The 25,530-nt window shown below is 53.4% G+C and overlaps 7 protein-coding genes across 7 annotated transcripts; 3 read left to right on the plus strand and 4 right to left on the minus strand.

Annotated features, from left to right (window-relative positions):
- Positions 1–2,140: 2,140 nt before the first annotated feature.
- VTN49DRAFT_1988 (uncharacterized protein) lies at positions 2,141–2,975 on the minus strand (the record flags this gene model as incomplete). The annotated part of the gene is made up of 2 exons (XM_069409662.1): positions 2,141–2,337; positions 2,393–2,975. The coding sequence occupies 2 exons, from the start codon at positions 2,973–2,975 to the stop codon at positions 2,141–2,143; spliced, it is 780 nt and encodes a 259-aa protein (XP_069269745.1).
- Positions 2,976–3,449: 474 nt separating this feature from the next.
- VTN49DRAFT_1989 (uncharacterized protein) lies at positions 3,450–6,421 on the minus strand (the record flags this gene model as incomplete). Its single annotated transcript, XM_069409663.1, has 3 exons — positions 3,450–4,749; positions 4,800–5,929; positions 6,002–6,421. 3 exons carry the CDS (start codon positions 6,419–6,421, stop codon positions 3,450–3,452), a joined length of 2,850 nt encoding a protein of 949 aa, XP_069269746.1.
- A 2,889-nt stretch (positions 6,422–9,310) lies between these two features.
- VTN49DRAFT_1990 (uncharacterized protein) lies at positions 9,311–13,344 on the plus strand (the record flags this gene model as incomplete). Its single annotated transcript, XM_069409665.1, has 2 exons — positions 9,311–9,525; positions 9,585–13,344. 2 exons carry the CDS (start codon positions 9,311–9,313, stop codon positions 13,342–13,344), a joined length of 3,975 nt encoding a protein of 1,324 aa, XP_069269747.1.
- A 797-nt stretch (positions 13,345–14,141) lies between these two features.
- Positions 14,142–14,433, plus strand: VTN49DRAFT_1991 (uncharacterized protein; the record flags this gene model as incomplete). The annotated part of the gene is made up of 2 exons (XM_069409666.1): positions 14,142–14,194; positions 14,259–14,433. The coding sequence occupies 2 exons, from the start codon at positions 14,142–14,144 to the stop codon at positions 14,431–14,433; spliced, it is 228 nt and encodes a 75-aa protein (XP_069269748.1).
- Positions 14,434–14,613: 180 nt separating this feature from the next.
- Positions 14,614–17,844, minus strand: VTN49DRAFT_1992 (uncharacterized protein; the record flags this gene model as incomplete). The annotated part of the gene is made up of 2 exons (XM_069409667.1): positions 14,614–17,531; positions 17,595–17,844. The coding sequence occupies 2 exons, from the start codon at positions 17,842–17,844 to the stop codon at positions 14,614–14,616; spliced, it is 3,168 nt and encodes a 1,055-aa protein (XP_069269749.1).
- A 2,092-nt stretch (positions 17,845–19,936) lies between these two features.
- VTN49DRAFT_1993 (uncharacterized protein) lies at positions 19,937–21,769 on the minus strand (the record flags this gene model as incomplete). Its single annotated transcript, XM_069409668.1, has 2 exons — positions 19,937–21,245; positions 21,306–21,769. 2 exons carry the CDS (start codon positions 21,767–21,769, stop codon positions 19,937–19,939), a joined length of 1,773 nt encoding a protein of 590 aa, XP_069269750.1.
- Positions 21,770–23,270: 1,501 nt separating this feature from the next.
- Positions 23,271–24,998, plus strand: VTN49DRAFT_1994 (uncharacterized protein; the record flags this gene model as incomplete). The annotated part of the gene is made up of 1 exon (XM_069409669.1): positions 23,271–24,998. The coding sequence occupies one exon, from the start codon at positions 23,271–23,273 to the stop codon at positions 24,996–24,998; it is 1,728 nt and encodes a 575-aa protein (XP_069269751.1).
- Between the last annotated feature and the right edge of the window lie 532 nt (positions 24,999–25,530).

The raw sequence follows: 25,530 nt of genomic DNA on the forward strand, positions 1-25,530 counted from the left end.
CCGCGCGAGGCGCACCTTCAGACAGTGGCCGAAGAGACCGCCTCACCCCCCCGTCAACAAGGCGGAAGCCGTGGCATACTTGAAAAGTCTACGACCGAAGGATTTTTCAACACTGCTGGAGGTTACGAAGTTTTACGAGAGGATATGCCCCAGGGGAAACCCACAGGGGCGACCAGACAACCAGCTGAACCTGACACTCCAGCGGAACACCACTGCCTGACTACATTACACAAGATACAGGCCTGAAAAACACTCGCCTCCGTTACCCCAGGTAACGTCCGCACACTCCTCGTAAATGACCATACGTAGGGTCAGATGCGATCGAAAGGGCCCATCAAGGCCCGCGCTAGGTTAGAGATGCCTTCTAGAATGGAGGCGATAGGCACAGCGCACAAGACGAGCATGTGTACATAATCCCTTCTACTAGCTTGGCACGCCGCCCATACCCCTCGGGAGGTCACGGGTCCGCCCACGGGAGATCCCGGAGCGACCCGTCGCGGCGTTAATTAGTAGTAATAATAATAATTAATTTTGGCGTCTCGGCCAGAGAACACCTTCGAGACGTTGTCTCCTTGTCACGTCAATTGTGACTGATATCTAATGGTCATTAGCATGCGCTTGCCATGTTCCTTGCAAGTACGAGGCTATGAAGAAGCAGTTCGGTTGAAGTTCCCAGAATGCCATGATCTACATTGACGTGTCCAATGAAGTTCTCACTGGCTCTTCTCCGACGAACGTTGCATATGATATCTAATTTTTAGATAGATGGATCAATTCCACCTAGCATTTCGCTATTATGCTTTCATTGAACAGTGGAGCGATACCTTGCAAATTCGGTGGGCTGTGTACCTGATGTCCTCGACTGCTGGTCCAACGTGGATGCATGCAGTTTGGCATTTTTGCAAGCTTTGATGAATTACCCTTGCATTGTACAACCACCCTATGCACGGGAACAAGGGTTTGTGACTTTCTCACTATCTCCACTCTTGTTGCCGGTACATAGTATTGCCCAGCACCTTGGTTCTAAGATATAGAACAGTCAGACCTGCCCGTCTCTCGACTTCTCAGACTGGAACGGTGCTAGCATGGTCTTGGACGTGTCGATCAATATTATAATTTTCAAGAAGGGATCTGGAGTTGGAGATACCAATCAATACGATACGGAGTACTAAGTTTGTATTCTGCAGATCCGAACATGACGCCAATCACTACCGTTTACCAGGACTATGTCCTGCCCTGCCTTATTTCAAAGCCACCATAACTACGCATGTAATCCCGGAAAATAGGTCCCGTGAGCAATGCCTCCTTTGGAAGCATTCATTCTGTGCCTGAGACCCGAGCGGTAGATTGCCGTGGTGGACCCTGTTGACCGTTCTTACAAAGCTACGCACCACAACCGCCCAATCGGTGAATGCGCAAATCCGACGGGAACTGGGAAAGCAAAACATGAAACTGCGGAGAGCTGGCAGCGTTATCACATTGCCAGATGCTGATCGATGCATGCAGGGTGAGATGTCGCTTTTCTGTGGAATCCGAGATCGCCTCAGCAGCTATCCCAAGGAGTATACAGCATTAGGGTCACGAGTTCCCGCTCCGTCAGAGCGCGTGATTATCGATCTATGCAATACTGGCTGCGGCTGAGCAGTTATGGTACCGATCCGATGCAGGACGGGAGCCAATAATACTGCGGTTTGTACGATGATGTGCAGATCGAGACCCCGGGAACGTTAATCTTGTCTGAAGCCAACAATTCAGCGACTAGAGGATTCCTTCTGTACATTAGCTTTGGACAACGGAATGGCATTGACCCCTGCGATCCTAACTGATGCCCAGGAGCTGGATCATGATCATCATGATGTTCCTCAAGGCACATGGCGCCAATGGAGACGGCAGCGCGGGTCAATCCTATTAGTCTTTACGCAAGGGTATTATGTATTCGGCCAAACTTGGTTATCTATCGATCATAGATATTGTTTCTTCCGGCGACGAGCCATTCCCCTGCTTCGTGAACTCCATGAGTTACAACCAAGAAGAGAACATCAATTTGTACATACCTGAGCATTACTAAGTAATCCAACGTGGAAAACATATCCGAATGATTATCGATACAGTACATGCAATTTCAGAGAAAGTACCGTGGCTACCGCTTCCTCCATCCCGCTGGAAGCATCGCCGCTGCAACCTCCCCAACACCTCTTTCCGTAGCCAAGAGATTAAATTGCGCCGCGGCATTTCTTGTATCCTGAATCTCGACCCGAATCCCAAGCGAATGAATATCTCGCTTCGTCTGCGGAGAAACCGGAAACATCGACGCGCCGAGACCGAGTATCAGAATCTCTACACCCAACACGTCAGTTTCTCATGCAAAAAGGAAATGAACGGAGGATATTACCTGGCCTCGGCCAAACTAGCGAAAACAACCCCCACGCATCCTGCGGAACCTCAAACTGCCCCTTTGCGTTGATCAAGCCATCATACACTCCACTCCTGTTGTCCTTCTCTGCTTGACTATGGCTTGTGCCGCTCAGCCAAGGCCTCCAAACGAACACCTCCCCACCCACAAGCAGCACGCCATCCCCATTGAGTATCTTCAGGCCATTGTTCAGCTGGAACCCCTCATCGAAGCACGCGTCAATGGCGGTCGCAGGAGTCGGTACGCTGCCTAGGACATTGAGTTGCGCGATATCCGTATGGTGTGTATTTTCCTCCCCTTCCTCCTCTGTCGCGCGCTTGACCCGGTTCTGGAGAGAGGGCTTTCCGGGGTGGCTGCGCGGAATACTCCGTGTAGGAGTAGAGTTGGACTTGTTAGATGAGGCGAATGCAGCGCTTGTGCTGAATTGCCCAGAGGCAGGTGTGTGCCAACGAGCGGCTCTGATGCTGCTGGAGGCACCGACGGAGGCCAGGCGTGACGATTGGTAACTCGGGTTGATGGTGTCGCGGAGGATCCGCAAAAGTTGTGTTGAGGGAGCTCGCATTTTGTCTGTTTTCAATGACTGTGTAGGCGTTGCTCAAGTTTTCGAGGTGAGGTTTACTCGTACACGAGCTCAGTGAGAACTAGGTGAATACTTAATGCCTCAGGCATAAAGACTTCAGAGTTCAGGTCTTGGCAAACGTCATTACGGAGTAGATTGCTCAGCCTCCCTATCTACACACTCCAGCATCACATCTCCAGTATTAGTGCTGTTCGATACAGAACAGCAATGCAAAACTAGACATGACCACCGCATAATGAAATATACAGAATGCCGTCCTCACCCCATGCCACATGCAAATGCGGTCTTCATACAATCATAAGGTCGTCATCAACTCAACACAAAGAAGGGAGAGAAAAGGACGATGATGAGGGCCAAAATGGAACTCGGGGGATAAACACAGGAATATATATATATAGGTAGATATGTGTTGCGTCAGAGCATGACGGAGGAGATTGGGAAAGAGGAGAGTTGAGGTCAGTGGTGGTCTCCTGCCCGGCTGGACCGCCGTGAAACAGGCCGAGTACTACCACTTCGTCGGTCCTCATCGGACTGACTGGAACTATCGTCTCCTGGAGTAGCGCTGGTTGAAGCGCTTCTGAGACGCTGCGCACGATCCTGTAGGACTTGAGCCTCCGCGGCAGCCTTTTGTGCTCGGATTTGCTTGCGCCACATGCTGGCATAGCGGCCCTTCATCGCCAGAAGCTCCTCGTGCGTCCCGCGCTCGACCACCCTACCTTCATTCAAGACTAGAATTTGGTCCGCCGTCGTGATGGTGCTGAGACGGTGCGCGATCAGGAGCATCGTGCGTCCCTTTGACAGCGTTGATAAAGCGCTCTGGATGTGCTCCTCCGTAGCCGTGTCGAGCGCCGCGGTAGCCTCATCCAGCAAAATTATCCGCGGGTTCTTGAGAATCGTCCGCGCAATCGCCACGCGTTGCTTCTCGCCGCCGCTGAGACGGAGGCCACGCTCCCCGACCTTGGTCTGGTAACCATCCGGGAACGTCATAATCTTGTCGTGGATGCTGGCCGCGCGGCATGCCTCGTACACTTCCTCGTCGGTAGCGTTGGGATTGGCGTATTTCAAGTTGTACATGAGCGTCTCGTTGAACAAGACCGTGTCTTGCGGCACCACTCCGATATGTCGCCGGAGGGAATCAATAGTCAAGTTCTGCACGTTGTGGCCATCCACACGAATGACGCCACCATTCGCATTATAGAATCGGAACAGGAGACGGAACACCGTCGACTTCCCGCCGCCTGACTCGCCCACAAGCGCCGTCGTCGTGCCCGGAGGGCAGTGAAAAGACAGGCCATTCAGGGCCGGTTTACGGCCATCGTACGAGAAGCTGACGTTGTCAAAGACAATATCACCGTTACAGCTCGTCAAGGGCTTCGCGTCGGGGGAATCTACCACTGTCGGCTGCTCACGGAAAAGCTCCAGCATGCGTTCGGAGTTAATCAAAGCAGACTGTATCGATCGGTAGAAAGTCCCGAAGAAATTCAGCGGACCCTGCAGTTGGGCCATGTATGTCAAAAGAGTAACAAATTGTCCCACTTTGCGCTGGCCCGCGGCTACCTGATAAGCTGCAATGAAGCAAGCAATCAACAATCCAAGCATGAACACCGTGTTTTGGCACGTGTTCATCAGCGTTAGTGAGAAGAGTACATGATACTCGGCTTTTTGGAAATCGCGGACGGCATTCCGGTACCGATTGAACTCGTAGCTTTCGGCGTTGAAATATTTCACGGTTTCGTATGAAACCATGGAATCGTTTCTAGAAATAGATTAGCTCTAGTCCTCGTTTCCTTTGTCTGAGGCACATACTTTACTGCATCTTCCTGCCTCGACGCGTTGACCATTTGCCTTCGGATTTCGGCCCGCCACTGAGCCATGCGAATTGTCACATACAGGTAGCAAAAGGTCACAATGGCTACAATTAGCGCGTAATAGGCATCGAACGCGACTAAAAAGTACCCAATAGCAACGCACAGATCGATCAACATCGGTACCACCTGAAACGTGACCTGTTCAAGAAAGGTGTTGATGGAACTGCCCTTGCTCAGGGCTGAGAGGACTTCGCCCGTCTTTTTTGACAAGTGAAAGTCAAGGCTCAGCCCATGTACGTGCTCGAAAGCGGCTGTCGACAGTTCCATGTACGAATACTGGCCAACAGGAATCCAAAGGCTCGATCGCAGGGAACCAATCAGTCCCTGGTTGCCTTGGAGCCATCGGTAGAAGATGTAAAGGCAGATTTGAGACCAAGGGATCCGGAAACGGCCGTTTTCCCCCTCAGAGAGCGTGTCCGTGATCACTCCGACTTGGTAGGGAACCAGTACATTCACAACGCGCTGTAGCATGATCAAGCCGAAGCAGATGACCACGACCAATTGCAGTCGGCGCGATTTGGATGGCCAGAGGTATGGAAAGAACAGGGAGTAGCCGCTCAGATATTCCCACCAGCTGGTCGAGGGAATGGTCGTCGGCCGAACCCAGGGGTCGACGGGCTTCTGCGGAGGTGTCGTATGGCCATTGGCTTGGGTCCCGCCGTAACCGTTGGGGCTGGTGCCGGAGTGATTCAGTAAACCCGCAGTCTCGGAGGCTTCGGTGGCAAGATCAAGAGACGCCTTTTGTACACCGGGCGAGCGCCCGATCCTGTTGCGCAATGTGTAGACCACAACTAGGGTAGCCAAAATGAGGATGCGAGTAGCGGCCACGACGGAATCCACGACTTCCCAGCCTGTGATACCAGGGCGAAAACGACCGCCAAAGGGATCTCCGACGACCGGCTCGCGGTGAGGGCCGGTGTAGATTGTCAATGAGGCGCCGAGGATAAAGATCTCGACAGGGATTGAGAATAGCCAGGGGACGAACTGTGCGCAGGTCGGGGAGGGTTTGGCGTCGATGAGGGAGATTAGGATCATCGCGTGAACGAAAAACGATCCTATGACATAGATCTTTTTTAATCAATGGTTTTCACACCGTCAGCGAACTCTGGCAATCCATCAGATTTTAGGTCATGAGCATACCACGGCGGCCTTGCCGCGCCACCAGTGTTCGGACCGATAGATAACCGTCTGGGCCATTATCACAGCAGCATTCGCAACGAATGTGATCGCCACGCCCAGCGCCAGCCATCGGAAGACGAGTCGAGAGGTACGAGACATCTCCTGTCGTTCTCGTTCTCGCAGAACGGACATGGCACTCCGTGACCGCTTCGGCAGCGGCCGACCGCCGGGGCCGACGGCCTTTCGATTCGTAGGTGTCAGTTGCTTTGCGGCCATCACGGAACTCGCGACGAAAGCTCCGAGGAAGACCAGAAGCGTGGCAATGGGCGACGCGATCTGTACATATCCCAGCACTTCTAGCAAAGCCGGCATCTCCTGCAAATTCCGGTCGTGCGCCGCGGCGCCCTGCCACGCCATCGTCTTGCCAAATTGGTCGGCCATGGCCTCGGAGTGGTCTCGTCACGGATGGTAACCGGATCACTGTGATTCCATGTCACCTGCGGTGAAGTGAGATCGAGCGCAATCCGTCGGATCTGCGGCGGTGGCGACTGTGGGGAGCTCCAGGCACGGCGGTCAATTGGGTCAACTGGCGCAGCACGCAGTTAGCGCGAATACAGAGCTTTCGAAAAATAGCAAGCTGTGAAAACACGGGCAAATATACCCAGAACAATGGGCAACCGGAGCACGGAGTAATAAATCGTGGTATTCAGACGGGAATCGGGGACCAGGACCGCACTTGCACAACCGCGCAGTCATCGAACTACGTACAAGTATAACTTTTCAGAGACTCCCAAGCATCGAAAACTGCTTCACGCCACCGATTGCACCGAAACGATTGCCAAAGAGGAAACAAAAAAAAAAGCCGGCAATTATGTATGTAGTAAAATTGTCCAGGAGACCGAATTTGAGGAAGAGGGGCGTTTGACTACCTGTGGACAGCTGACTGTCTCCAATCCGACTGCGCCGCAGGGATCGACGAAGAAATCGAGAGTTCGAGACAGACAAACCAAGCACTGTCAACGAACGAGTCGCAGAGCAAAAGACTCGAACAAGGGCCCCGGCGCCACGAGAAACGAGTCCGTCTCGCGCCGAATGGCAAAGTGTGGAGCAAACGCCGGGTCTGGATTCTCGGTGCCAAGGCCGAAGAGCGATTATGTAAGTTCTTACTCAGCACGGCCGGACAGAGTTGCACACAGAGAGGGCACGGCAGACGGCATCCCTGCACCTGGGATCGGGAATTTATATTTCGGGTCCATCGTCGCAAGCAGAATCTCTGCAGTTGACCAGTCTTCCAACGATCTGGCAGTGGTCCATGTACTGTACATACAGAGTACACCGGGGATATGGCCTGCAGGAGGTCCAGCCCAAAGGACCGAGGCTAAAAAAATCGACCTGCAGGGGCACCCAAGCTTCCTGCGAGTCCCGAGAAACTATGCTTCCTCGGCCCGATGCGCTGGAAAGACGCCACGGCATCGTCGATATACGGATTGCATGACCTCCAGCCGCCGGATACTTATACTACGTGCTCGTACGGTTTCCAGAGCAGTCGAGTTATGGAGAGTCAATGGGTTGTTCTGCCGAACCGGGGTTACAAAGGATGGACGGGCGGAATCCCGGACGACTACGGCCACCCGTTGCGAGCTAAATGAATTGCAATGAGACTAACGCCGCAGAACAACCAATCTCTCATTGCAAGAGACGATGCGGTGAGAGACGGGGCGAAGAAACCGAATGAAGCGGTGTGGAAAACCGTCCCATGTCCATGATCCTGGGCGCCGTCTGCGCTGTTGCTGCTTGCCGCAGGGCGAACGGCATTTTCAATTTATTTTTCATTTTTCTGGTTGGTTTGCCTTGTGCAATTCATTGACTGTAATGGAGTTGGTGCGAACTTTAAGTTTTTCTTTTTTTCCGTCTGGGAGATCTGATTCGGCCCGGGGATATCCGTAGCTTCTGAATGCAGCAATTCCGGACGCCGCTTTTGGCCGACCCGAGCAATCGGACAACGCAGAATCGTTTTTTTTTTCTGAGTGGAGGATATGCGCCAATTAAGTTATCGGGTGTTCGGAACAAGCGATCAGCTCTGCATGGAACGTCTTCCCACTGGTTCAAAACTGGTCACGGGATTCGGACCCAAATAAATGCGATTCATCCACCATCCAGTGCAGATGCACACCGCTTTGAGGGTGTTGGCCACGCGACCAACTCAACCACCACCCATAGGTTCGTCTCATTGCCAGTACAGAACTCATGACTGGCTGATCTTCGCTGTAGTTGTCCACTGGTCGTCTGGTTTCGAGCTGAATACAGGCTAAATCCAACAGCTTGTCCACCTTGGCGTCAATCAGCTTCTGTTTCAGACGGTTTTGCCTCGAGTGGGAAGAACACCAGTTGATCTGTCAATCAGATAGGTGGCAAGGTCCGAGGTCACCACAGGAAACAGGGAACTGAGAGAGGGCTGTAGAAAGAGGGGCCATTTCCATCGACTATGCAAGCCGGTCCAGAAGGCGCCAGATCGTCGATCCACCGAGACATGCATCTGCCATCCGCATGCGCGCTGCAACCCCAGATCCCGTGACGTAGTGGCTGACAGAGAACAGGGATTTGGGTCCAAGATGATGTATCGAGTACCCACAGTGCGTAGTGTTCGATGCTGGACTACGACATCAGGACAAAGGACGAGTACAGTCGCTACATGTATCAGATATTTTGGCCGTTCCAGTTTGTCCACTCTGGAGGACGCCCGCAGATCCCGGGATCACAGCGGCCGCCGTCCGTGAGAGACGGCCCGATGCCCGGTAGAACGTTGCTCATGGTCAACGAACCCCAGATCTCGATCCGATCTTGAGGAGTGAGCCGATCGGTGTCTTCCATCTGCTGTGTAACTGACCAGCGCGGAGCGCGGAGCTGTTGGCCACATGTCTGCTGGAGCCTCCATTCTAGTGACTTGTCTGTTACTGATACGTGCCAAGAAATAGAATAATGCTTATGTAAACTTAAAAAGTCACATGACTCGGCGCCGCTCCGCGGCCCTCCGTGATCATCGCGACACCCCTCAACGCCGAGGTCAAGGCTGGGTACGCGCTGCCGCTTGCGCCGGCGTTGAGTAACGCGCTCGCTGGACATTCGCACCTGTTTGGAATGAAATTCTAGAATTGACGATCCTACCCGGTCCCGTCGCAGTTACATTTTGCCTCCTTTGATACGAGGCTGTGATTTGTCGCGCTCTGTGAAATGCAGGCCGGATTGGTCGACAACGATTATCGCACCGCATTGCGGCCATGAGGTGCCCTCCTTGAGGATCTCTCCCCGCTGCGCTGAGCAGATGTGATAATGACAGACCCGAGCACCTCCTCGCATTCCGCCACACCTTCAATCCCTCCGTCGGGGGGCGTCCCGCATGGCCATCGTGCCTATGCGAACCGAGCAACCAGTGCTCTAGCGAGGCTGGCCCAGCCGTTCTTCTCCGCATCGCGACCTCCGAGTCCACCTGAAGGCAGCGGGAATGCTCTTCCGGACGAGTTTAGACGAGTGCGGTCTAAGTCTCTGTGAGCATAGCATGAAAATAGGGTTGTGCGAAAGGGATGAACTGACGATTTCGCAATAGGCCCAGCATCCCCCAAACTGTCACTCATCGGACAGGACTGGCGATTTCATCCTTGGATATCTCCCCGCAGAAGACTCACGCCGTCGTTGCGGGTCGCGAGATCTTCAAAACAATCCGCGTACTGCCAGGGTCGATAGTGGAAGAGTTCAATCTCCGCCATGCCATCATCAGCGGCTCGTCGACTCGTCCGGCGCCGGCCACATTGTCGGCAAAACAAAAGGACCAACTGGCGATCAAAGACGTCAAATGGGCGCATGGCGATTTTGATACAATCATAGCGACCGCCGCCGCGAATGGACGCATCATCATTTATGATCTTCATCGACCTGGCTTGGAGCTTGCCCGCTTCAACGGCCATAATCGCCAAGTTCATCGACTCGCCGTGAACCCTCATCGCCCAGCCTGGCTACTGTCTGGCAGCCAGGATGGCACTGTCCGCATGTGGGATCTCCGAATGGCGTCCACGGATCGCGGGGTCGCCAACTGCACTAGCAACCGGTCATATAGCGGAAATAGCGATGCGATTCGTGACGTACGCTGGTCCTCTGGCGATGGCGTCATATTCGCTGTCGCCGCCGACAGCGGAGCCATTCAGTCGTGGGACTGCCGCTATGCAAAAGCGCCGCAGCTCAAAATCGGCGCACATGACAAGTCGTGCTATGCTGTTGATTGGCATCCTGACGGAAGGCATCTTGTCAGCGCTGGAGCGGACAAGCAAGTTAAGGTGTGGGATTTCTCAGCCTCCGCCGAGAGGCGGCAAAAACCAACATTACAATTCCGCGCCCCTCAGCCCGTCAGCAATGTGCGCTGGCGTCCGCCAGGCTGGTTATCTGAGGCACAGGGTACTGGTCATTGGCAAACCACGCAACTGGTGACGTCGTATGAAAGGGAAGATCCGCGTCTTCATCTGTGGGATCTCCGCCGCCCACATATTCCATTCCGAGAGATAGACCGCTACGATACTGTTACCACTGATTTCTTGTGGCGGTCCAAAGACGTGCTCTGGACAGTGAACGAATCTGGCCTGTTCACACAGTCCGATATTCGTTCAGCAGTACGAGTTGTGGATCGGAGGCCGCCGGGCGCGATTGCATGGAGTCCAACTGGTCAGGTTCTATCCATCATGCAAAAGCGGTCAAGAACCCAAGGTATTAGTCCGTCAGATCTGCTACATGCCAAGCTCGATGCCGAGCGGGCGGACGATGACAGCTTCGACATTCCGGACGATGGATCGGAGGACCCGATTCCCACCGCGTCTTTCCGTTCGAGGCAGCAAAAAGCTTCCTCAACGAGGTCGAGCAAGTCCTTGGGAAATACTCCGCCGGGAACGGACGATGTTCCGGTGATAACATCCTTGGAAAAATCCCTGGGCGCACGTAAATCTCCTGCAGGACCGACGCAAAATGGAGCTGTCGGGCATCTGGAAGGGTTCTCAATGAGCGCTGATCTCTTTCGCTACCTGGCACAGCGTTATGCAACACTGTCCCCAGATCCCGATACAAAGCGTCGTAGGAACCCGATCCGGGTATTGGTCGAGGACCTGGACCACAATGCGGAATGCGCCGAAGAGGCGGGCCTCTACAAACTGGCGCAAACATGGAGGATAGTTCGATATGCAGTCGTACATGAGCTTACGACGCGCGCCGAACGGGCACGTCAACAGCAGAAAGGCCAAGGCTCTCCATCGCGCAAGATGAAATCGCCTGACGGACAGCTCGGTTCACGCACAGCACAGGACTCCCGACCCGAGAAAACGATTTCTAATTTTTCTAAAGGACTGATGGAGGCTGACGGTCGCCGACGGGCCCATGGTGCGGGTGACGGGGACAACGCGTCGAACTTAGCTACTCCCCTTGCTGTGCCGCTGCCGGACACACCGGTACATCAACGAAGTCAGGGCACTCAACTGTCGTCCCTGACAGGCGAGGTCGCCGACCTGCAACCTTTGCCGCCGTCAGTGATTAGTTCCTATTACAGCGGAAGGACCGGCGAACTTGCCGGGAGTAGTCTTTCCACATATGATATCGAAAGCCGCCGTTCCCTGCGGCAGACATCCGATTCGACAGACAGACTGCCAGATTTGTCAGAGAGCTCACTGCCAGATCAGCTGGGCGATGCGTCCGGTGATCCCGACGCCAATCAGCGGTCTGCGCCGCGAGCGATTGCCAAGCGGGCTGAGTGGCGACAATACTCAACTCATGGTTATGAGAGGAGAATCTCGGAAGATGATTACGAGCAAGAAGTTGAGAGCAAGCGGGCCGCCCTCCGCGACTATCAGATCATCCCGAGGAAGATTATCAATCTGGAACCCCTGGCTAGCGAGGCGAACCGACAACGAACTCCCAACTTCTTTCGCTACGACTCGACAGAGAGCTTTCCGATGTTCTCAGCATCAACGGACAGTTCGAATCGTGCAAAGTCAATAGGGACTTCATTCTCACCAAGAACACCACTTCGGATCGATTATCCAGGGTGGGAAAAGGAGGATGGCGGTATGGTAGTAGTACCTGAGGAGGATGATACCTCGCCTCTCGATTCCGGACCGCAACCAGAAAGTAAATTCACGTTCTCGGATGATTTTGTCGACGTAGATACCACACACCTCGACCGCCCATCTACTCCACCCCCGTTAATCGTGGAGCAAAGTGGAAGAGTGGGTGAATCTGAAGAACTGGTGGCCGGGAAGCCGGATGGGACTCAGGTACAGGACGACTGGGACGGGCTGAGCCTTCCTTTGTCCCCGGAGCTGTCCGCCAGCAAGCCATGGAGCGCGGAAGCCATCCTGAAAGAAGCTGTGCGGCACTATTACGGAGGCACCGCAGTGGATGTGCAGACTGCAGCGCACCTACTGCAAAAGTTCCATCTGCTCTTTGACCGCTGCGAGTCGATCCTCCCTTCCCACCAAAGCGGGGATATCTTTCGGGCCTACAACGAGCAGCTCCTGCGTCACTCCATGTATGTCGAGGCGGCCGAACTGCGCAAGTTTTGCGTGCCCGCGTACCCACGGGTCTATGAGTACGCGCAAGCGGACGCGTTCATCAACGTGTTCTGCTACACCTGTAACAAGCCGTACGAGAACCCAGTTCGGGACAACCGGCGATGTCACCGCTGTCGGGTCGCGCAGCAGCCTTGTCCCATCTGTCTGAACCTGGATCCCCCCGCAGAATGGCTCGAGGTGCCCACGTGGGAGCCACCATCAGACCTGCTCGACGATGTCGACGCAGCCAGCGTGCGGTCACTTCCCCCCTCTGACGCCACGCAGGTGCTGTCTGAAAGTGCGATGGAGCTTGACTCGGCCTACGCTCCGCCGCGGCCGATGGGGTTGAGCCTCTGGTCGTGGTGCCAAGGTTGCGGACACGGCGGGCACGTTGTGTGCATGGCGCGATGGCTCCGCGACATCGAGACCAGCGAGGGCGGCTGTCCGACGCCCGGTTGCATGCACGACTGTGGACCGGGACCGCGCCGGAAGGAGAACCGCGAGCTCATGCAACAGCTACAGCAGCAGCAGAGCACGTCGGCCGCAATCCGCCGCTCGTCAGCCAACGTCGCCAAGCGCGACTCGTGGGTGTCGGGCGAGAGCCGGGCTGTGGGGAAAGTCCGCGAGATGCTCGCGTCGGATCACCATCCTCAGTCCGGCACCACGACGTCCGCTGGTCAGGCCGCTGGCAACACGATATCCCCGAAAAAGGTGCGATTGGTCACGCCGCGCGAGCAGGGACGGACGACCAAGGGGGAATCATCCGATGTGCCTCATCCATGATTGTATTCTAGCCAAGGTATAATAAGCTGTATCATAATATTATACCCGTCATCACGGTGTCCTTAAGCACGTGAATTTAGCCTGTACGGACTATAGCAGGGGCGGGCGGAGTGGGAACTGCCCATCATGTCCACCTTCATACGTAAGAAAATATCCGAGAAGTGCTACGGAAAGAGACGAAATGTGCGGTCCTACCGCGCCTGCCCTATAATCCGTATCGACCGCAAACCACGCGTTCCCGTAGGAAGATACCATACCTAATACCCTGCGCATCGAACTTCCAGCTGTAAATGGCCCGCTAGAACTCCTGTCACGTGATTCCTTTTGCCCTGAAGAGATAACCGCCTACAGTGTCCGCTGCCAAAGCTCCCCCTTAATGAACCACTTTCAGGGAGCTCTGTACGCATAGCAAGACAAAGAGTTGCCATGATTTGTCGCTTAACGCAATGCAAAGCGTATCAATGCTCTAGATTTTCAAGTCCCACGGGGTAGGCAGGTTTAACTTGTCCGTCTCCACGCTCTCAACGTCTGACGTCAACACGACGAGACCCTGACTGAGGGAGAGCCCACCACGCTCGGTCGCCACAGGAGCTTCTTTACTGTCAACAGCGCATAGTGAGCCGGTACTGGGTCATCATTGCCGGATTAGTGCCTACCAACCACAGGCCCATAGATAGGAGCCCGGCCGACGTAGCCATACATGGATCCTTCATCCTCTCCTCCTCCTTTTCATTTCAGAGATATTCACCACCAGAACAACAGTCTCCCCTAAATAAAACAATACAAAGGAGAACAAAATGGCAGTCTCAACCGGCAGTCCAATGACCTACGGCCGCCGCTCAGCCGTAGCGTACGCTCCCAATTTTATCACTCTGCATCAAAACCAACAGTCACTGACAAGGGAATTAATACAGTACACGAAATCGAGCCCTCCTAGCCATCGCCGGAGTCATCACCGGCGCAGCGTTGTTCTTCCGCGCACAGAAACCCAGCGGGACGAACTCGCTGACTACACAGGAGGATCGACGGCGGATGGGCAAGGGAGAGTCGTTGCCGGAGAGTGATGCGTCGCCAATACGGAAGGATTGAAATTTTTCCTGGCGAGGCCAGTCCGGGGTGGTACAGGATAGGACTAGGATTAGGGTTACGAGAATGGTTTGCGATGTGGTGACATGGGATGAGATGAAAGGTCGATTGGGGGTATCTGTAATATTCATATACTGATTATTATGTATTCATACGGAGTATGTAGCTTCTTGCGAAAAGTATCTATGTATGACCAGACGTCGATGTTGCTCCCGATCCACCGAGGCTCCGCCCTTGCCGCAGGTCTTTGACCTCCCGGATCACCTCCCGGAAACCCTCTTCAAGATTGTTCATCCGCGCTAGTACCAGCTTATTGAGCATGTCGCGGTCATCACGGCTGTTGCCAGACTCGCCGCCCGGATACAGGAACTGTGTGGCAAGGCTCGATGGCAGGCCGCCGCCGAGATCCAGCCCCATACCCGGAATGTCCGGCGCCGACATAAACGTCGACGACTGCGGTGGAAGGCCGTCGTCATGATCGCCGCCACGCTTCGGTGTCCGGTGTCCCGGAGTCGGCGGCGCAGTGTCGAATCGGTTCCCGCGACGTCCGCGCCGGTTGTGATAGTGGGGACGGTCATTCCGTGGGCTAATCCCACCCTCACTCTCGGAAGCCGTCGTCGTGGGGTTGTACAACATCGTCATGCCTGACGGGTTCCGCTGGTGCGATGGCCCGCCGGAATTGCGTTGGGCCTTCCGTCGTGCCGGGCTGTTACGCCGCGACCGTAGCACCGCTGTCGACGACCGCGAGCTGTAGAATTTCGGGGTTGATTTCCCGCTGGCCCTCGGCGTCGGGTCGCCAGTCTCGGGATTCCTGTTCGACAACTCCCTGTCGTCGTCCCCCCATCCATCATCGTTATCATCGTTGTCATCACTCGTCCGCTCATCATCGCCCTCAGCATCTGTATGTTTCATCACATGCAGGGACTGCCCAGACAGGGGCTGATGGCCCATAACCACGTCTTCAGCAACCGACCGAAGTCTTGAATGGCCGATAAATTCCTCCGGGTCGGACGCCACCGAGCGTGTCGTCTCTGTCAGGTTCTTTGACTGGGCAGTGAATCGTCGTCTGCGCAGAGACGGAGATACTGGACGCCTCTGCCTGGTTTCCAAGTACTCCACTTCCTTCGGATCATCCTCCTCCGGGGGCTGTACGGAGCCCAAATTTCGCATCCAGTTATCCACCATGATCGACTTGCGGCGCCCATCGGGACTCTGATAGATCGACCCATGTCGGAATGGCTTCCGGAAAACCTCATCGAGCGTTTGGTCTTGCTGGTGTGTAGCAATGGACGGCTCTCGTCTCCAGAACCGATTCGTTCGGTGCAAGGCATCGAATCGGTTCTGTCGGTCTCGGCGAGCACGCAACACAGCACCAGATCGAGTTCCTGCGTTGACTAGATCGGCACGATCAAACATTGAGGAGCTAAGGATGACCTTCTCGTAGAAGCATATGCTAAACAGGACGGGAAAGTGAGTGATTTTGATTATCGTGCGGTTGAGTTTGACAAATTGTCGGAACGGCATAACGTATCGCAGCGGTGTGATGATCCAGCCGAGGATATTGGTCGGCGCGATGTAGGAGAAGAGCGCATCTGACTTAACCATGGAAATGGTGTTGACCGCAAACACGAACTGATGCTCCTCATGGGCATTTCGAACAATTTCCATGAAAGAGTTGGTGAGCACCGTGATCAGGATGGTCACAACCACAAAGTGGCAAATAAAAAGGAAAATCGTGAGGATGATTCGTCCCAGAGTGTTGTACTCTTCCCAGAGACTCCAGGCCGCCGGCGTGAATCCCATCAGCATCTGAAATAGCGCATAAGCCACCTCCGCTGGGGAGTTTGGGGCACCAAACGAGAACGTAAACGCAATGAAAAAGCCGCTACAGGCGACCACGATGAGGATACACACAGCAACCAGATCCCCTGCCATGATGCGGAAAGCGATTAATAGTTGCGAGAAATACTTGTAGTGGTCCAGCACGGAAAACAAACGAGGGAAGAGTAGCACCGCGTTGGCCGCGAGGATGTCGTAAGCTTGGTCTGCAATTGATTCCTGGAGACGGTCTGGCGACATCATGCCGTAAATGCGCAGGAAGCAGTAGCAGAACAACAGCAGCAAAATCCCCAAATCAAAAACGTTCCAGAAACTCATCAAATAAAGCCGGAACCCTTGCTCATTGAAACATACCAGTTCGTCCAAGATGAATCCGGCACTCCAGAACCAGAATAATACCTCCAGGACGGTGATGTGGAGGTTCCGCTGAACCAGGACAGCCAGGTAGAGGCCCAACAAGGCTGCGAATGACAACGTGGAGAGAAAATTCCGGTACCGCGGCACCCGCAGTCTCGACAGCTTAAACAATGATGCATCTCGAGGATCGTACAGGGTCACCATCCGTCGCGGGGCCTCCACGCCTTGACTCGAGTTTTCCGACGGATCCTTGGTACTGTGCCAAATATTACTGAACGGTTTTGTCTGTGCAAAAGAGCCATAATCCCGAGAGAATTGGGGCCCCTGGGCCTCTTTCCGGTGCAAACGATCGGCAGCCGAATGAAACACAATGGTACCTGCCCAGATGGCTTCCAGTTGCTGAACAACAAGTGGATGCGCAAGAAACCGCTTCGCCTGAGCAAGAATGGCTATCTCAAGACAGGATATGCGCACCGGGCTGGCGGCTACGGGATTGCTTCTTGAGTTAGAACTCCAGCCAGCGCCCGGCACCGCCGTGGCTGAGGTCGGTGGCGTTTGGCCTTGCAGCGGGAAAAATTCATAGGACAAGGCGTCGATCAATTCCCTCGTAGTAAACTCCTTCAACAGTTTCAGTGCCAGGAGCTCACAGACCATCGCTCGTGTTCGATTAGTGCCGCTGTTCCCAGGATTGCTGTCTACTTCTTTTTGGAACTGCAAGCAATTTGCCATCAGCGCGTAGATCGTGGCCCGGTTAAAGTGCGAATCCCGAATTTGCTTCTGAATCGGCTTCACGAGGAACTGCGAAATCTGAGGGGACCTCAATTGGTCCCAGGTCAAGGTGGTTTCGCACCGGCTGATGACGAGGAGACGAATGGCATGGGTGATGTTGTACACGGGCAGGGCATCTACCACAGCACCGTGTCTATTAGCGCTATCCATCTATTTTCGTGAACGGCTTGCGATTGTACCTAAGTGAGACGCCGAAAATATGGGCAACAGTGACCCGTTGTTTCCATCCTCATCATTCAGTTCTTCTTCAGAATTCTCCTCGTGGGAGAATCCGACACTGCCATCGTCATCCTCATTGTCAATGTCGACCCGACGACGTGAGCGATTCGGCAAAAACGGAGTGGTCTCCTGCGCACCGAACGGCGAGGGAAACGGAACTCGGTCGGCGGAAGCGCGCGGCTTCTTTGGGCGGAGAAGTGAGGACAGCATGGTGGATGAGAAAAGGCCGCCTCTGGCGATAAGGCCGTTGAAGTCACGACATTGTCTGTACCGGCTGCGAGAGATGGATCTGAATGTTCTTTCGCCGGACTATACTGAGGACGCTACTGATCGCTCAGTCCCCGATAAGTGTCATCACAGACACAACCGACTAGATTCCCCGAAATCTTTTTAACAGTCGGACGAAATTGGCCACATGAACACCAGCACTCGGAATTCACAATGCGAATGATACAATGCGCGACGATGATTTGCTGCCGCCGCGATGGGGACAGGGAGTGGCGCGCCGTCAAGACTTTCATGCAGTTTTTCCTCCGCTCGCACAGCGCGAGGGGGGAGGAGGGGACTATGGAGCCCGCGCTTCGCGTCTAATTCCCGTTACAGCCGTCATGGAGCTACACTATCAGTGATTAATGCTTGTCATTTCCAATGACTGCTCGGCAAAGACCTTCTAGCACACTCATCGTGAGAGTTCATAACGGCGAATCGGCAGTTGGTCCATGCAGTACATGTTCTTTTTGATGCAGCGATCAACGCAGGGCTTTGCATGAGGCTGCATGATGGCAGGGTCTGGACTCCGCGATAAGGCTGATCGTCAAATGAGGAAAGTTTGCCAAGCTGCCAAGCAAATGCAAGGAATAAAGTTTATGCGGCGAAAAACTTTAATTCAAATTTGACGATGAAAATAGTTATTGCAACTTTGCATTTACGCTAAAATCAGGACCATCGTGGGATTCCATAGTTATCTGAACTCAGCTGGCAAGAGCTGGTGATAATGGATATAACAAGGCCAGAAAGGCAGTTGAAGGAACGAATTTCAACGATTCCGTGCAGACTCGAGGTTAGAAGCTGGGAACTTGGGGGAGCTAAAGTTCGCCACAGTGGCAAAAGCAAATTACTGCAAAGTGCAAACTGTCTGAGGTTTGAAAACCTCAAATTTGAAATCGTCATTTGAGAATGAGTTTTTGCAATTTGCTGAAGCCCTCTGTCCCTGTGTTCCGACTTCTGTCCCTCCCTCCGCCGACTAACCCTAAAATGAGAGCTCCTCGAACGATGATTCGGACCTCAGTCCTTCTTGTGCCATCGGGCACGACATTTTGGTCCCATCGTTGAACTGCTAAAGCATTCATAGACATTGTCTCTAAAATTTTGAGGGCAAAGTCCGAGCGCCGCATGAGCCACTCTCCTTCCACCGCATCATGAACGCCGTACTGAAACCTTTCTGCCCGTTGGTTGCTGCCCGTATTGCGGAGTTTGGTCAATAAAGTTTGAGCAATCTCGAAATACTCAATTTTTCTGACAACTTTTTGCTAAGTTTTAGGTGCCTACAGAAGAGAGTTTGCCATTTGAGCTTTTTGAGGAATCCAGAACCGGAGGCAGCTTTGAGAAAGCCCAGCCGAGGCCAATTCATGACAGAGCCGAACGTTGCTTTGGATCCTCCCCGCATAGAGAACTCCTGTAGGCTTCGATATCGCACTGCAGAGTTCGGAGATATAATTCAGCCTAGAGCCATAAATTGAGTCTCGGAGAAGAGAGTCCTAGTGCGCGTATTGTCAGAACATTAGCTCAAATATTTCGCATTCGAGATTTGACGAATTTGTTTACGGTACGCTTCCGCAGCATATGCATAGCAAGGCAAAGGCATGAGCACAGCGTCAATTAACAGCCGCGAGAAGCTTGAACCAGCAAGAAAGTTGAAAACGACCAATAATCGCGGCGTTATACCCGTGGTACTCTTACATGCTGACTACCTGGAACAGAGACCACAACGAAAACCCAGTGCTGAGGTTATGACTAACTGATATCCCTGAACACTTCTGCAAAACCAGAATTACAGCTCTGCACGGCGTCCAAAACGTAAACATTCGAAAGAGATTTAAGATATGAAATAGCAAAAGACGCGTGAATGAACTCGGACACACTGCGAAATGATGCACGCATTACAAACTAAAACTCCGGCAGAAGTGTTCTGCCTCACATCACGGGTATTTGGTAGGTAACAGGCAGTGATGGAAGTAACCACTGTCATAGCAACATTAGAAATAACTTCACTCGAAGACAAAAGTGACCTTGTACAGTAGAACTAGAATACAAATGACTCGAGGGCGTCCATGAAACCGGCGATAGCAGACACTCCAAGTATGTTCCGGGCTGCTGTCCGTCGCCGTTCCCTGCGGCGATCGCGCGATGATTCACGTGAATGTTGCGATGACCGGCTGTGATGATGCCGATGATGATGGCGGGGCTGCTGTGACGGTGATTGAGACGATGTCGCAGAACTCTGGGACCTAGTCTGCGTCAAATAATGGTGATGATGATGAGATGAAGAAGACTGTTGTCGAGGCTGTTGATAATACGGGTATTGGCTATTGTTGTTGTTGTAACTTGTCGGACGCGCATCCGCAGTTGGTGAATGCATGAAATGTTTGTGGTCAGGGTCGGTCTGCGGTGGTCGATTGGGTGGAAGTGGCATTGATGAGGTAAGTCGATCAGGAGAGCGAGGGTCACCGCGCGAGGGCATCGGGATCGGGCGGCTTTGGTGAGGAGACAATGGTGGAAGTCGGTTGTCAATGGCGTCTTGGACAGATGTGCGCGCGCTGGGACGGATATCTTCACGTTCCCAGACTTTCATTTGGCCATCACGGTCACTCCCTGACCCCGCACTCGTCCCAGAATACGCGTACGGCCGAGGCTCGCTTCGACGGCTGGGAATAGGAATCCCACCATCTTCGTCCAACGATGACGAGGCGTACTGTCCTTGTTCAGGAAAGTCAAGTGTCGGTGGAGGTCGATCGGAGTTCCGTTTTGAATATTTTGAGGATTCCGAAGACTCCGAATCACTTTCTACCCTCGGCTGCTTGTCGGCATACTCCTGTCGTAAACGTGCTGCCCGCTGTCTCGCCTCTTGCAAATGTGGTTTTCTCCAGTCTGTAGTTGAGCCTTCGAGATAATACCCGCGAGGGACGTCATGAGCGTCATTGCTGAACAGGTCATCTTCACTGTCCGATGAGATTTCTGGCGGCAGCACTTGAATGCCCGAGTCCGGACGTGAGCTATTTTGTGGACTGCTCGTCAGAAATACCAAACGGTCCAAAAGTGCGTCTAGCACGGCAGCAGTCAATGACAGCATATCCCTTGGCGACTCCTCTATGCCCTTCAGGCTCGCCTCCACCCCAAACGGAATAACAGGTAGCTTTTGTGGTATTTCTGGCATCTTGGACAGATGATCGGAGGATTTGTCTCGTTCATCCCGGCGTGCGTCCAGCGCTTCCTGCCTCGCTAAATCCCAAAGGCGGTCCAGTTTCTTGATGGACCAATACCTCACGATCAACATGTTTTGAACTTCCGCCCTCTCCTGGGCGATCGAGTCATCGTTAGGATATTGGGGGGATCTAGAGATTGATGGTTTTAATAATCTGTCGCTCTGGGCACCGTATGAAGTCGTGCCATACCTTCGAGATTCCAGAGCCTGCGCCAACTGCAAGACTTGTATGATTACCACCAAGCTGAATTTGATGGATTCAAGGTGTGCTAGAAGATAAGTTACCCGGTGCTTCCGAAAACACATCTTGAACCGCTCCTGGATAGTGAGCGTTGACTGCTGATCCTGTCTCTGAACTTGATCGAGCATATCCTCGATCTCCTTGAAGATCGCTTTTGCCTGCCCGCTAATCCTCTGCGCAATCTCCAAGCATTCTGTCGTATGCAGCGAGTCATCTTGATGCAGCTGCTTACTCGTCTGCTTCAAGACGGTCGAGAAGAGAGACACGCCCTTGGAGATGCTGTGGATGTCGATTCCGGACACAGCGACCTGACAGGCTACTGCGTTGAGCACCAGGCCCAACCGCAGTCCTGCGCCTGCCACCTTGCTGATATCTGCGAGAGATCCTGAACGCTTCACTGAATAAGCGGGCATCGTTACCAGAATGTTGAACAACTACTATTGCCTACGAGTGCTTGTAGTTGTTCAATCTGCGGACAGTGATCCTAGCAGTCTGGCAAAATTCTTGTATTGAACTGAGCTACGCATCACCATTTCATCTTCCCAGACAAACTAGTCGCTTCGTAGTGCTGTCAAACTCCACCCAATAATTGCCACCGAATCCAATCGCAGAATTGCGAGGCCTAATCGCGACTGAGGCTCTGCCACTTCCCTCCAGTCGTAAGCCGCGGGCGCTTCCGATGTTCCGAACGTCCTTCGGGATTGGTCAACGTTTATCACTGAACACCTGGATTGCCCGACGGGGCAAATGTCACGACAACCGGCATGCAGGCACGGCAGGCCGAGGGAATCCAAGCGCCCTCGGGGAGGCGCACGATGCCAGGTGATCTTCGGGCCAGGTTTATTTGCTTGGCTTTCGATTATTTTGACGTCATCTGTGGATGACGATCCGACTCGGCACCTCCCTCCACTGCCGAAGCCTGCACGTGCTGATTCGCTAGACGTTGTTGCCTCAAGATCACGGCATCAGAAACCCCGGATTATGTCACGTGACCAAAAATCGGAAATCATGTGATTATCTAACCAAATCCGGAAAAGTCTTGGCTTTGCGGAATCCTCGGCAAGCTTTCCGCCGCCCTGTCTCCATTCCAAATCTCCAATGTTAGTTTGGGTCTGGGGGACATAGTAACTGTGAAGCCGCATGTGAACCTGCGCCCTACTTGGCAACTTACTCTGAAACAGAGGAATGGCAACTGGTCCAGATGGCAATACTCAGGGGAAACAAGGCCAGGAGGAGATAGTCGCCTCAAATCCATTAGAATTAAAAAAGGAATTGGACAGTTTGGCCAGAGCACTCAAACCGGCCAACTCAAGCTAACATGACCCATTAATAATCTGCGGGGATGATGGCGCCAGTTTCCAGCGATGATATTTGGAGCGTTATGGTCGCGCCGCGGAAGATTATCGATCCTGGTCTCCACAGTGCTTAGTCCCTCTGAAGTTGACCAGCTCGACAGCCATACTGTTCAGGAGCAGATCGGACTGAATGCCGAATACAACATAGAAGCTTGCCTTCCCCGCATATGCCAACCCAAATACGTCCCGGCATGGATATCGCGTTGGCATTGTCTGGCTCTTGTTCCGCGCAGGGCAGGTTTCGCGAGCCACGGGGGCATCACTGAGGATTTTTGACCACTGATTTGTAGTTGTACCATGCACAAGCTAACCGGCTTTGGCCGTACCACGTTCACAGCAGGGATCTAGAGTTGTGACGAGTACATTTATGGGATATGATTCGAAAATGAGGATGCACGTCCAATCACCCGAAGGCAATGCCCCGAGACAGGAGGCTGCTGTTCTTATAAATAAAACGATGCAAGCCCGGAGTAGACTCGCTTAGAAACAACATCATCGCTTAAATCGTTCAGCATTCCTTCGAGATTGATATAGCACGTCTTTGGGAAGCTCAATTCCAATGGCATCTGAGTCGCCCTCCCATAACACTCTCAATCGTCTTCTTCAGGCAAAGGCCTGGGTTGATGGCAGTGCGGCCCGCAATGAGGCTCAGTCCAAGCAGACAACAAACGACTCTGGCCGTCATGCGAACCCTAAATACGACTGCCTCATCGTTGGGGCGGGATTCGGCGGGCTGTATCTCCTAATCCACCTACGGAAGCTGGGTTACCGCTGCCGCATTTATGAACAAGGAACCGATCTGGGCGGCACGTGGCATTGGAACCACTATCCTGGCGCTAGGGTTGATTCCGAGATCCCCGTCTACGAATTCTCGATGCCTGAAGCATGGAAGGATTGGACGTGGACCGAGAAATACCCAGACTGGAGGGAGATTCGCCGGTATTTCCAGCACATTGAGAACGTTTTCGATGTGAAGAAGGATGTGGAGTTTCATAAGAAGGTCGTCGGGGCCCAGTTCGATACAGCCAGGCAGACATGGAACATCCACACAGAGGATGGCCAGACCACAAACGCAAAATTCTTCCTCGTGTGTACAGGTATGGCCGCAAAGCGGTATATTCCCGACTTCCCCGGGCTGGAGACATTTAAGGGAGAAATTCACCACTCGTCCAACTGGCCTGAAGAAGGGGTTGATGTACGAGGAAAGAGAGCCGCAGTCATCGGAACCGGCGCCAGTGGCGTTCAGATTTGTCAAGAATGGGCCAAGGAAGCGGATGAATTGATTGTCTTTCAGAGGACTCCCAACCTCGCGCTACCTATGCGACAAGCAAAACTCACCGCGGCGGAACAAAAAGCGCGCAAGTCCACCTATCCTGACTTCTTCCGCTACCGTGAGACCACCTTCGCTGGCTTCCAGTATGACTTCTCCAATACTTTCACCTTTGATGTCAGCCCAGAGGAGCGGGAGGCGTTCTACGAGAGCCTGTACCAACGAGGTGGCTTTGCTTTCTGGATTGCCAACTTTGCCGACCTTTTGTATGATCTAAAGGCGAACCGCGAAGCCTACAACTTCTGGGCCAAGAAAACCCGCGCTCGAATCACAGATCCGGCAAAGAGAGACCTGCTGGCCCCATTGGAGCCCATCCATCCATTCGGGACGAAGCGGCCGTCCTTGGAACAGGACTATTACGAGATGTTGGACAAGCCCCATGTCAAGATAGTCAATGTTCGACAGCATAAGATTGCTGAGGTCAAGCCAGAGGGTATTGTCACCAGCGATGGAGTGCTGCATGAAGTCGACGTCATCGCCTTGGCCACTGGCTTCGACGCGGTCAGCGGGAGCATGATGAAGATGGGGCTAAAAAGCACGACCGGTATGCTGCTTGCGGATGAGTGGAAAGATGGCGTCAACACGTATCTCGGATTAGCACACCATGGTTACCCAAACATGTTCTTCTTGTACGGCGCTCACGGACCGACTGCATACTCAAATGGGCCCTCTTCCATCGAGATGCAAGCCCGGTGGATTATCGACGCCATCCAAAAGATTGTTAATAGCGGACTCAAGTCCGTTGAGCCTACTCCAGAGGCGGAGAAACTCTGGAAAGAGAAGATCAACAGCCTGTCCGACATGACTTTGTTGCCTCTGGCGGACTCGTGGTATATGGGAGCCAACATCCCTGGAAAGAAACGAGAGCAGTTGAGTTTCGCCGGGGGACTACCGATGTACGAGCAAGATATTCGGGCTGCCTTAGAGAATTGGGATGGATTCGTGACAGTATCCTAAGCCGAAGATAGATTCAGGCATCCCTTGCTGTCGCATCCGACAGTCAGCCTTCTTCGGGTTGAGATCATAGTTAGTAACTAGAGGCAATAAAGAATCTGATGCTGTCGAAGTAATCTTTTCCGTAGAAATTTTAGCTTCGGCATACTTGTAGAAGTCTTGACGCCATGGATGGCCGCATTTTTCTCTTCCGTTTCCGGTTGGGCAAAAGAATTGATTGAGACCCGCCCTCAATTAAGCTCCCCCTGAGGACCCCTGGCTACGAGAAAGTGAGGCGCCACCGACCTTGAACTTGAGAGCCGCCTTCACAAACGAGTCGTTCCGTGGAGAAATGGAGAAAGATTTTCGATGACGCGTTCGTCTTGAAACCACCATCCGTTCTACTCCATCGAGTCACCCCTGGTGAGCTCCGCTTACGACGGTCTCCGCCTTCGACGTCAGCTGTCGAGCTATTTCGCGCAATTCCTGGACCTGCGTCTGTAATCGCCCAGGAGCAGGATACTGGGTCGGTTATCGCGAATGGGTTCAAGCGAAG

This window comes from Thermomyces lanuginosus, assembly GCF_041956635.1.
Source record: "Thermomyces lanuginosus strain ATCC 200065 unplaced genomic scaffold VTN49scaffold_24, whole genome shotgun sequence".
NCBI lineage: Eukaryota > Fungi > Ascomycota > Eurotiomycetes > Eurotiales > Trichocomaceae > Thermomyces > Thermomyces lanuginosus.